This window comes from Narcine bancroftii, chromosome 2 (genome assembly GCF_036971445.1).
Source record: "Narcine bancroftii isolate sNarBan1 chromosome 2, sNarBan1.hap1, whole genome shotgun sequence".
NCBI classification, from domain to species: Eukaryota; Metazoa; Chordata; class Chondrichthyes; order Torpediniformes; family Narcinidae; genus Narcine; species Narcine bancroftii.
This window is the reverse complement of record NC_091470.1, coordinates 12,916,500-12,929,696: the sequence shown is the minus strand read 5'-3', so window position 1 is coordinate 12,929,696 and position 13,197 is coordinate 12,916,500. Positions and strand designations below refer to the sequence as shown.

Sequence of the window (13,197 nt, the reverse complement as noted above, 5' to 3'; positions counted from 1 at the left end):
ACCATGGCTCAAGAAGAAATGCATGGAAATTTCCTTTATTTGGCACTTGTTTATTAGATGGCAGATATCAACCATAAATAAAGCAAACCGATATTGTCAAGAAAAAATGGAGAGGAATGACCAAAAATATTGTGGTCATGGTATTGCTATGCCATTCCAGCATCAATATACAGACTCCAAACTAGTGTATCAACAATAAAGCAATACACCAAATGAAAAAAAACACACAAATGCTGGAAAAACTCAGCAGGTCAAACAGTGCCTTATGTAGCAAAGGTGAAGATGCCAAACCAACGTTTCGGGCTTGAGCCCTTCATCAAGGTGAGTTACTCCAGCATTTGTGTTTTTTCCACTTAACTAGTGTCAACAGAATCCTGTGTTTTACCCCCAATACACCAAATATTAATGAGCATTTATAATCACATTTCCCAGGTACAAGAGGAAAAATGTTTTTTTTTACTTGTATTTCACAACAACCTTGCACTCAATGCCAGCAAAGCTAAGGAAGTGATTGTGGACTTCAGGAGGGGAAATCAAGAGAACACAAATCAGTCCTCATTGAGGGGTCAGCAGTGGAAAGGGTTAAGAACTTCAAATTCCTGAGTGTCAACATCCCTGAAGATCTATGCTAGGGCTTCAATGTCGATGCAATCATGAAGAAGGCTCGCCAGCAGCTATACCGTGAGGAGTTTGAGTAAATTTGGTATGTCACCAAAGACTCTTGCAAATTTCTATAGGTGTACTGTGGAGTGTGTTCTGACTGGTTGCATCATTATCTGGGATGGAGGTGCGATTCACAGGACAAGAACTTGGCCAGCGTCATATGGGCATCAGTCCAATAAGAACATCTACAAGAGGAAGTGCCTCAAGAAAGCAGCTTCTATTCTCAAGGAGCCTCACCACCCAGAGCATGCTCTCTTCACACTGCTACTATCAGGAAGGAGATACAGGAGCTTGAAGATGATCACATAACAGTACTAAAACAGCTTCTTCCCCTCTGCCATCAGATTTCTGAATGGACAATGAACCACAGACAGTACTTCACTCTTCTTTTGAACTAATTTATTTATTTTTAATATGATTATAGCAATTTTGCACCTGTAATGTTGCTGCAAAACAATGAATTTCATGACATATGTTTATGACAATAAATTCTGATTCTTTGTGACATTGCTCTCTACCTGTTTACTGAAACTATTGCATCATACCAAAAAATCTGGCTGCATTTATAAATGCAAATAGAGCAAGTAGTGGATCCCACCAGAACTCTGGATGCAGTTATACTTCAGAAACTGATGCCATAGTGGTATATATGTGTTGTAACATGGGTCCTCTACCGGCATCACCTACGGCTCCTAGAACGCTTCCACCAGCGTTGTCTCCGCTCCATCCTCAACATCCATTGGAGCGCTTTCATCCCTAACGTCAAAGTACTCGAGATGGCAGAGGTCGACAGCATCGAGTCCACGCTGCTGAAGATCCAGCTGCGCTGGGTGGGTCACGTCTCCAGAATGGAGGACCATCGCCTTCCCAAGATCGTGTTATATGGCGAGCTCTCCACTGGCCACCGTGACAGAGGTGCACCAAAGAAAAGGTACAAGGACTGCCTAAAGAAATCTCTTGGTGCCTGCCACATTGACCACCGCCAGTGGGCTGATATCGCCTCAAACCGTGCATCTTGGCGCCTCACAGTTTGGCGGGCAGCAACCTCCTTTGAAGAAGACCGCAGAGCCTACCTCACTGACAAAAGGCAAAGGAGGAAAAACCCAACACCCATCCCCAACCAACCAATTTTCCCCTGCAACTGCTGCAATCGTGTCTGCCTGTCCCGCATCGGACTTGTCAGCCACAAACGAGCCTGCAGGTGACGTGGACTTTTACTCCCTCCATAAATCTTCGTCCACGAAGCCAAGCCAAAGAAAAGAAGAAAGGAAAAGAAGAAAAACATAGAAACATAGAAGATAGGAGCAGGAGTAGGTCATTCGACCCTTCGAGCCTGCTCCGCCATTCAACGAGATCATGGCTGATCTTAAAGTCCAGTACCCCGTCCCCGCCTTTTCTCCGTAACCTTTAATACCCTTATACTGAAGAAATAGATCTAATTCCCTCTTAAATAGATTTAATGAACCTGCCTCTACTGCCCTCTGTGGCAATGAATTCCACAGATTCACCACCCTCTGGGTCAAGAAATTCCTCCTCATCTCAGTCCTAAATGGTTTGCCTATTATCCTCAAACCATGGCCCCGGGTTCTGGATTTTCCCATCCTTGGAAACATCCCATCTGCATCCATTCTGGCCAGTCCTGCCAGAATTTTATAGGTCTCTATGAGATCCCCTCTCAATCTTCTAAACTCCAGCGAGTACAATCCCAATTTGCGCAATCTTTCCTCCTAAGTCATTCCTGCCATTCCAGATATCAGCCTGGTGAATCGCCTCTGCACTCCCTCCATTGCAAGAACATCCTTCCTTAGATAAGGTCACCAAAACTGCACACAATACTCCAGGTGCAGTCTCACCAAGGCCCTGAACAGCTCCAGTAAGGTATCCTTATTCCTATACTCAAACCCTCTTGATATGAAGGCCAACCTACCATTTGCCTTTTTAACCGCCTGCTGTACCTGCATGCTCGCCTTCAGAGACTGGTGCACAAGTACCCCTAGGTCTCTCTGCACTTCCCCATCTCTTAATCTATTGCCATTCAAATAGTAATCTGCCCTCCGGTTTGTATTACCAAAGTGGATAACCTCACATTTATCCACATTGTAGTGCATTTGCCATGTATCTGCCCAGTCCCTCAATTTATCCAAATCACACTGGAGCTTCCTGACCCCCTCGTCCGTACACACAACCCCTCCTAGCTTAGTGTCATCTGCAAATTTGGAGATATTACATCCAATCCCCTCATCCAGATCATTAATGTAAATTGTGAACAGCTGGGGTCCCAGTACAGATCCCTGTGGCACCCCACTGGTCACCGCCTGCCACTCAGAAAACGAGCTATTTATCCCAACTCTCTGTCTTCTACCTGCCAGCCAGTTCTCAATCCACATCAATACTTTGCCCCCAATCCCATGAGCCTTGATTTTGGAAGCCAGTTGTTTATGCGGGACCTTATCGAAGGCCTTTTGGAAGTCCAGGTACACCACATCCACTGGCTCTCCCCCATCTATTTTACCTGTCACCATCTCAAAGAATTCCAATAGATTTGTCAAGCACGATTTACCTGTTGTAAATCCATGTTGACTCCGTCCGATCCCTTCTCTGCTAGTCATATGCTCCGCTATTACATCCTTAATAATGGATTCCATCATTTTGCCCACTACTGATGTAAGGCTCACCGGCCCATAATTCCCCGCTTTTTCTCTACCCCCCTTTTTAAATAGTGGGGTAACATTAGGTACCCTCCAATCCATGGGTACTGATCCTGAGTCTATCGAGTTCTGGAAAATAATTCTTAAAGCATCTGCTATCTGAATGGCCACTTCCTTAAGTACCCTAGGATGTAGATTATCAGGCCCTTGGGATTTATCTGCCTTCAACCCCATCAATTTCCCCAAGACCATGTCCTTAGAGATACTGATTTCTTTCAGTTCCTCCCTTGCATTAGTCTCTATGTTTCCCAACATCCTTGGGAGGTTATTTGTATCCTCTCTTGTAAAAACAGAACTAAAGTAAGAATTTAATTGGTCTGCCATTTCCTTATTCCCCATTATATATTCCCCCGATTCCGACTGCAAGGGACCTACTCTGGATTTCACCAATCTTTTCCTCTTGACATATTTATAAAAGCTTTTGCAGTCAGTTTTTATGTTTGCCGCAAGCTTACTTTCGTAATTTATTTTTGCTCTCTTGATTAATCCTTTTGTCCTCCTTTGGTGCATCTTGAACTGCTCCCAGTCTTCGGTTGTGGTACTTTTTTTGGCCAATTGATATGCTCTCTCTTTGGACCTAATGCTGTCTCTAATTTCCCTTGTTATCCATGGTTGAGTCACCTTTTTTGGTTTATTTTTATGCCAAACCGGTATAAACGATTTTTGCAATTTCTCCATTAGATCTGTGAATGCTTTCCATTCTCTATCCACAGTCAACTCCCCCATAAACACCACCCAATCAATCTTACTCAACTCCCGTCTCATACCATCATAATTCCCTTTATTTAAATTCAGGACCTTAGTCTCGGTTTTAATTTCATCACTCTCCGTGTCGAGTGAGAATTCGATCATATTGTGATCGCTCCTACCCAAAGGGCCTCGTACAACAAGATTGTTGATTAGCCCCTTATCATTGCATAATACCCAATCTAAAGTGGCCTGCTCCCGAGTTGGTTCCTCGACATATTGGTCTAGATAACCGTCCCGTAAACATTCAAGGAATTCCTCCTCCTCCTCAGTATTTTTACTAAATACTGACCTGCGAATCTCTCCTCCTTAAATGTGCATGCAAAACCATTTCTACTTCATTGTGAGGTTCAATTGGCAAAGTTATTCAATTCATTGTGCATTGGGGTTTTGTGTGGAAAAATTTGCAAAAACCACATGAAGTGGAGCACATTTTTAATCATAAAATGGAGAAAATGTGTTGCTTTCTCAAACAGGTAACAAGCCTGATTAATAGACCTTAAAACTTATTTACACCATGGTGAAGTAAAAACAAAATGCTGGAGAAGCTCAGCAGGTCAAATAGTGTCCTTTATGTAGCAAAGGCAAAGACACAGAACTGCCGTTTTGGGCTTGATATAAATATAGCCACTGTTATTGATACAAACTGGGAATTAGATGAGAAGAAATTTCTTCCTTCAGGGCATTATGAACACCTAAAATTCTATAAAGGCATGGTTTTGGACGCTCAATTCACAAGGCTGTGATTAATTTTTGGACACAAAAAGGATTCAAGGAATCAAAGGGAGATCCAGAGGCAAAGCAATTTGAAATCGAGGATCAGTACAGTGCCCACTTCTGCTCATATATCATTCATTTATACAAGTGAATACTTCGAGGAAAACAGGCTTGCAGTGTCCAAATAGACCTATTTTATATCGTATTCAGATGGTCACACAAGAAACTGCAGAGCTAGAATCTTGAGCAAACAAAGAAGGAGGAGAGATTCGCAGGTCAGTCAGCATCATGGAAAGGAATATTTCAAGTTGGAGCTCCTTTTTGAATTGTGAAAAAGGGTTCACAAGAGAAAAATTAACGGTCCATTTCTCTCGCAGATGCTGCTCGAGTTCCTCCAGCTTCTCTTTGTTTACTCAGGTGGTCAATGAGTGCACTTTCAAAATGCAGATTTCTACATGTCTCGATACACTGCTGCCAAGATAGTGTTTTCAAGTCAATTCTCTCAAACTTTGTAAAATGGCACTATATTCACTTAAATGTGCATGCAAAACCATTTGTACTTCATTGAAAAAAAATTGGTCGTGAGGTAAATAAGAAGAAATTTATGAAGGGAAGAGAGTTATCAAAACGTTGGTCAAAAGATCACAAAAGTAGCAATTAGAATCTGTTCGTTAACCTAAGAAATGCAGATAGGGACAGGCATCATGTCAGGGAAAACACAATATATTGCATTATTGTATACTGAAACTTGTAGAGAAACTTAGTGAAACAAAAAGCTACAGATGCTCTGTAGTTGATACAGAAAAGTGTTGGAAAAACTCAGTTGGTCCCACAGCGTCCATAGGAGGCAAAGATATATAACCAACATTTTGGGCCCGAGTCCTTCGTTAAGGTATTGCCAAGGGTTTAGGCTTGCAATGCTAGTTATATATATTTGCTTCCGATGGACGCTGTGGGACTTGCCGAGTTTCTCCAACACCTTTGTGTATTAGAAAGAGGAATTTTAGAACACATATTGACAAATTCCTGAAGGTACCAAGTAAGGAAGATAAGGTGGCTAAGAATGCATGTGGACACATGCCGTTATTATTTGAATCACAAATAAAACAGCAGAACTGGAGCTGTAACTAGTCAATAGGAAAAGAAGAAGAGGGTACAAAACTGGAGTTCGACTATGGAAAAGAGATGATTTCAATGGAGGAACTGCAGAGGAAATCGATGAGGATGTTGCTAGGGCAAAAGAATTTAAGTTATTAAAAAAAGTGACCAGGCTGTAGATGTTTTCTTTCAAACAAAATAGAGCAAGGGCAAATCAGGACAAATAAATCTAACTGAGATGTGTAAAATTCCAAGTTCCTCCAAAATTCAAAATTCCTTTGACAAAAAAGTCACTAAGTGTAGAATTTAAGGATTCACAGGAATATGGAGAAATTTTGTTTTCACAGTTAAAAGGGAACCTGGAATGTTCTATCTTCTATTGTTGATGGAAGTAGAAACCCACAGTTAAAAAGTAACTCAGGAAAACAAAGTGCCCATCCTCTCAGGCCATATTGAGAAACAGGATGTGGGAACAACCTAAATAACTCAATTTTTGCTTGGTTTGGAGACAATGAACCAAAAGACATGCTTCTTTCCTGTAACGTGCTGTAGTATTTAAAGCCATTATGATCAAAATTTTAGACCATGTTGTCAATGTTAACCCAACCATTGAGTCAACTATCTTATTATTTTGTTACATAATGTTAGCACTATTATCAGGTGAAACCACACTGAAATGCTGGAGGAACTCAGCTGGCCCTTCAGTGTCTATTGGAGACAAAGATATATTGCCGATGTTTCCAGTCTAAACCCTTCTTCAAGGAATAAGCAAAGCATTATCAGATGATTCAATCAAGGTGAAATACCAGCTCAAAGTGGTGAATGAGAGAAGTTAATTTCAAAACTATAAAATCACAGAGTGGTGTTTTTACAGTTTATTAATACCACAACACTCAATGGTTAGTGATTTCTGAGCCAAGGATTTTGGAACTGATTACCTCTCAGATGTTTTGATGAAAGCAGCTCATAAAGCATGGTACGAATGTACAGTATCGCTATACATACAACAATAATGCATGTTCAGCATTTCTATCTCAAGGGATCAATAATAAACTTTCTACTGCATGGAATCAGATGGTCTTTTGAAGGCACACTAAAGGGTACATCATTCTGACATAAGGAAGAGAAAAACATTGGAATGAAGTATATTGTGCCCCCAAAAGATATTGTTCAACTAGTAAATAGAGCAGAGCAATGGTAATTGGAATGTAATCCTGCTGTGAAGTGATGCATTTTGGGAGATCAAATAAGAACATATATAATGAATTGTCAGGCCTGTGGGGGTGTTGAAAAACAGAATAATGTCTGTTCCCTGAAAGTGGCAGCACAAGTAGATAAGTTTCTTTAAAAATAAGGTATACAGAATAAGAATTTATTGTCATGTACAAGTCATGGAATTCGGTGTTTTGCGGCAGGATCATAGAGAAAACATTCATATTATGAACAATCTTACAATAATATTAAAAAATAAAAATAATAGGGCACAAAAAGTAAGGGAGTGTCTTTGGTTCATTGATTATTCAGGAATCTGATGGCAGTATGGAAGAAGCTGTCCTTGTGCTATTGAGGGCTTGTCTTTAGGTTCTTGTACCTTTTTCCCGATTGTAGCAGAGTGAAGAAGGTATGGCCTGGGTGGTGAAGGTCTTTTGGCTGCTTTTTAACACTCCGCTTCTTGTAGATGTCCTCGACAGAGTGAAGTCTGGTGCCTCTATACCAGGCAGTGATGCAACCAATCAGAATGCTCTCCACGGTACACCAGTAGAAGTTTTCAAGTCTTCGGTGACATACCGAATGTCATTCTTCATTTACTACATCACCTTTGTTGACCTCACCAAAGCCTTCGACACCGTGAGCAGGAAAGGGCTTTGGCAAATACTAGAGCGCATCGGATGTCCCCCAAAGTTCCTCAACATGATTATCCAACTGCACGAAAACCAACAAAGTCGGGTCAGATACAGCAATGAGCTCTCTGAACCCTTCTCCATTAACAATGGCGTGAAGCAAGGCTGTGTTCTCGCACCAACCCTCTTTTCAATCTTCTTCAGCATGATGCTGAACCAAGCCATGAAAGACCCCAACAATGAAGACGCTGTTTACATCCGGTACCGCACGGATGGCAGTCTCTTCAATCTGAGGCGCCTGCAAACTCACACCAAGACACAAGAGAAACTTGTCCGTGAACTACTCTTTGCAGACGATGCCGCTTTAGTTGCCCATTCAGAGCCAGCTCTTCAGCGCTTGACGTCCTGCTTTGCGGAAACTGCCAAAATGTTTGGCCTGGAAGTCAGCCTGAAGAAAACTGAGGTCCTCCATCAGCCAGCTCCCCACCGTGACTACCAGCCCCCCCACGTCTCCATCGGGCACACAAAACTCAAAACGGTCAACCAGTTTACCTATCTCGGCTGCACCATTTCATCAGATGCAAGGATCGACAATGAGATAGACAACAGACTCGCCAAGGCAAATAGCGCCTTTGGAAGACTACACAAAAGAGTCTGGAAAAACAACCAACTGAAAAGCCTCACAAAGATAAGCGTATACAGAGCCGTTGTCATACCAACACTCCTGTTCGGCTCCGAATCATGGGTCCTCTACCGGCATCACCTACGGCTCCTAGAGCGCTTCCACCAGCGTTGTCTCCGCTCCATCCTCAACATCCATTGGAGCGCTTACACCCCTAACGTCGAAGTACTCGAGATGGCAGAGGTCGACAGCATCGAGTCCACGCTGCTGAAGATCCAGCTGCGCTGGGTGGGTCACGTCTCCAGAATGGAGGACCATCGCCTTCCCAAGATAGTGTTATATGGCGAGCTCTCCACTGGCCACCGTGACAGAGGTGCACCAAAGAAAAGGTACAAAGACTGCCTAAAGAAATCTCTTGGTGCCTCTTTGGGCTGATATCGCCTCAAACCGTGCATCTTGGCGCCTCACAATTTGGCGGGCAGCAACCTCCTTTGAAGAAGACCGCAGAGCCCACCTCACTGACAAAAGGCAAAGGAGGAAAAACCCAACACCCAACCCCAACCAACCAATTTTCCCCTGCAGCCGCTGCAACCGTGTCTGCCTGTCCCGCATCGGACTTGTCAGCCACAAACGAGCCTGCAGCTGACGTGGACTTTTACTCCCTCCATAAATCTTCGTCCGCGAAGCCAAGCCAAAGAAAAGAAGGGCACAGAATACTAGAGTAGGGTGTGATAGTACAGATTCTATCACCAATGTGTCTATGTACAGATGGTTGTGTAGGATGACTGTGATTGGCTGTGAGTGAAGCCACACCTACTGGCAGGTCTTAAAGGGTTGCTCCTCGCCAGACCAGGTCATTCTGGACTGGTCGACCTGCTTGTGATATGCTCCAGTCTTTTAGTTAATAGAAGCCTTGGTTTGGATCAACAAGTCTTTGGTTCTTTCGACGCGCTCTACACAGGGAAGTTATGGTACAGCTTTATAAAGCTTGTTTATCTTTTTCAGATAAGATGGAATTCCTCACTTACGAGGGGAAACTAGATAGGTTGTGTTTGATTTCTTCAAAGTGGACTTGGCTGAGGGACAGAGATACACAGTAGAAAACTTTTCTCCTTTGCAGAGGGGTCTACAAACCTGATGCCATAGGTTTACAGTATTAAGCAAGAGGTTCAGAGGTAAGGAACATTATTCACCCAGAGGGTCACTGGAACATGGAATATACACATTTGCAAACAAGTCTGAAACAATATTTAAGAAGCATCTGAACAAGCACTTGATTACCAAAGCAAAAAGAAGTGGTTCTCAACCATTTTTTCCCACTCATATACCACCTTAAGTAATCCCCACAGAGCATCTATGGCATTGGTAGAAAAAAAAAGTTGAAAACCACTGGCATAGAGGCTTTGGACCAAGTGGTGCTAAATGCACTTGATCGTATGCATAGACTGGGTGGGCCAAAGGGCTTATTTCTATACTGGGATGATGATTTCAGGTCAATAGCATCCATAGTAAGAAAATTACCAGTACTTCACAATTCAAACAGCTGTTCATCAAAACTGCAACAGATGGACCAGCTGAATATTCTCAATCTGTTTCATTTCAGAGTTTGTAGTTTTTCTTAAGCTCTTTTAACTGGGCATGGGAGGAGGCACTTATCCCATTGTCTCCATGACTACTTGTTCTTCCTTACTTTCTTCGTTGCGCTGTAACTTGTCCTCTCTTACACACCAATTTACCTCCACATTGCATGGAGTCCACGCTGCTGAAGATCCAGCTGCGCTGGATGGGTCACGTCTCCAGAATGGAGGACCATCGCCTTCCCAAGATCGTATTATATGGCGAGCTCTCCACTGGCCACCGTGACAGAGGTGCACCAAAGAAAAGGTACAAGGACTGCCTAAAGAAATCTCTTGGTGCCTGCCACATTGACCACCGCCAGTGGGCTGATAACGCCTCAAACCGTGCATCTTGGCGCCTCACAGTTTGGCGGGCAGCAGCCTCCTTTGAAGAAGACCGCAGAGCCCACCTCACTGACAAAAGGCAAAGGAGGAAAAACCCAACACCCAACCCCAACCAACCAATTTTCCCTTGCAACCGCTGCAATCGTGTCTGCCTGTCCCGCATCGGACTGGTCAGCCACAAACGAGCCTGCAGCTGACGTGGACTTTTTACCCCCTCCATAAATCTTCGTCCGCGAAGCCAAGCCAAAGAAAGAAAGAAAAAAAGCATGCAATGTCTTTAGGATGTGAGAAAACCAGAGCATCTGAGGAAAACCCACTTCGTCATGGGAAAATAATAAACTCCACAAAGACAGTGGTTATGGCTCACCTTGGGTCCTTGGAGCCACAAGGCAGCAGTAAGTCCTAACATTCTGTGCCATCAAGACACCCCTAACTTCTTGCGCCTGGCCAAATGGGCATGTCCTGACCGACAATTCACTTTGTGCAATTAATTCTAATGTTCTCAAACAGCAATAGATCAAACCATCACCATCAAAAGTGTTAAAAAATTAAATGATTTTTAAGTACCTATTTACACAGAATATTCTGAACAGTAAGTAAATATAAGCAAACAATGGTCCATAAAATTGTAACAGATTACCGTCTACAAATTTAGATATTTCTTTCAACTCTAAACTACCCTCTTAAAAACACCACCGAACGAATGTTTATTTCACTATGAATGTGTCAATTTGGAGTAACTAAGGAATAATCCTGAGAAATGATCATCACCAACCGAATTATTTTTCAATCACAGTTTGTGGAACACCACTCTAGAATCCAATTATTCAATCAACTGATGTGAAGCCCGGGGTCCACCTTCACGACAAAATTCCCACATACCCGAGGTAGCTCATTAAGAACACCATCCTGGAAGAACTCAGCAGGTCAGTGTACTTTATACTGCAAAGAGACGTTTCGGACTTCAGCCCTTGGTGATGAGCAAAATGTAGGGCAGGCGCCACAACCCAAGTTTAGAGCTTGAGCCCTTCACCAAATTATGAGGAAAATTGAGGCACGCACCAGAATAATGAAGGGCTCAAGTGTGAAACTTTCATGATGGCGCCAGCCTTCATTTTGCTCACCCTTTGAAGGGCTCAAGCCCGAAATGTTGGTTATGGATCTTTGCTCGATAAAGGACCTGTTGAGTTTTTAATTCCAACCACGGTGTCTGCAGACTTTGGTGTATTACTTCCGTCTAGGGTTCTTATCCACGAACTTCCTTCCAGTTCTGTCGCGGGATTTGGGGGTAAAGAGGAAAATTCCAGAGGAGAAATGCATTTGACCACCCGGTGATATCTAATCCTGTCCATCCCCCTGCCTCCTCAGGTCATTGACCATCCATGATATGACCTCTAATCCTGCCCCCCCCCCCGCCTCCTCAGGTCATTGACCACCCAGTGATATGGCCTTTAATCCTCCCTCACCACCCCCCACCTCCTCAGGTGATTGACCACCCAGTGATATGGCCTTTAATCCTCCCTCACCACCCCCCACCTCCTCAGGTGATTGACCACCCAGTGATATGACCTCTAATCCTTTCCCCCCACCCCCCCCCCGCCTCCTCAGGTCATTGACCACCCAGTGATATGACCTCTAATCCTTCCCCCCCCCCCCCCCCGCCTCCTCAGGTCATTGACCACCCAGTGATATGACCTCTAATCCTTCCCCACCCCCTGCCTCCTCAGGTGATTGACCACCCAGTGATATGACCTCTAATCCTCCCCCCCTCCCCTCCTCAGGTCATTGACCACCCAGTGATATGACCTCTAATCCTCCCCCCCTCCCCTCCTCAGGTGATTGACCACCCAGTGATATGACCTCTAATCCTTTCCCCCCACCCCCCCCCCCCCGCCTCCTCAGGTCATTGACCACCCAGTGATATGACCTCTAATCCTTCCCCCCCCCCCCCGCCTCCTCAGGTCATTGACCACCCAGTGATATGACCTCTAATCCTTCCCCACCCCCTGCCTCCTCAGGTCATTGACCACCCAGTGATATGACCTCTAATCCTTCCCCACCCCCCGCCTCCTCAGGTCATTGACCACCCAGTGATATGACCTCTAATCCTCCCCCCCCCCGCTCCTGCGGTCACGGTGCCCGGTTCTTACCGTCGGACTCGGCCCGAACCAGCAGGGACATCCCCTTGAGACGCTCCACGTAGCTGGAGGAGACGTGCCCGGTGCCACGGTCGTCCCACTGCCGGTCTTCGTTCAGTGTGTAGACCTTCACCCGCCGCCGGGTGTCCGCCATGGCCGCCGATCCCCCCCTCCCCGCCGCCGCCGCCGCCGCCGCCGCCGCCGCCGCCCGATGAACACCGCCGGGGCAGAGCAGACGCCTCACAGGGCGCTCATCGTCCCAGGGACTAGGCCCGAGACCAAGCCGCGGGCCCCCGCTGACAGGGGGGGCCCGGACAAAGCGCTTCCCGCTGCCGCTTTTAAACCGTCATGGCGCCGCCGCCCCTCCCCCTCCTCCCCCCCTCCTCCTCCCCCCCCCCCTTCGGCCGCGGCCTCCCGGTGCTCGGCCTTGATGCGGCCGCGCTGCTGCTTCTCTCTCCGCCCCCCCCCCCCCCCCCGGCCTGGATCACCCTGCAGCCGCCATCTTGCCGCCTCCTCGACTGGCAGCACGGGGTCTCCCGCGCGGGGCGGCGCGCGCAGCAAGGGCCGCCTCCCGCCCGCCTCGAGCGTGGAGTGGGGCCGCGCGGCACGGGGTCTCCCGCCCGCAGGGGGTCGCGCGGCGCCAACGGGGGCCTGCGGAGGGTGACGGCTCGTGACGGCCTGGACCGAGCAAGCGTGTCCATC

At 45.7% G+C, this 13,197-nt stretch overlaps 1 protein-coding gene across 4 annotated transcripts in view; it reads right to left on the bottom strand.

Moving 5' to 3' along the window:
• The window catches only part of smek1 (SMEK homolog 1, suppressor of mek1 (Dictyostelium)), a 198,652-nt gene extending 185,793 nt beyond the window's left edge, over positions 1-12,859 (bottom strand). For all 4 annotated transcript variants that reach the window (XM_069915878.1, XM_069915879.1, XM_069915880.1 and 1 more), the window contains exon 1: positions 12,508-12,859. In XM_069915878.1, the coding sequence (XP_069771979.1) occupies positions 12,508-12,649 (142 nt within the window). In that variant the 5' untranslated portion in view covers positions 12,650-12,859. The remainder of the gene's footprint in view (positions 1-12,507) is intronic.
• Between the last annotated feature and the right edge of the window lie 338 nt (positions 12,860-13,197).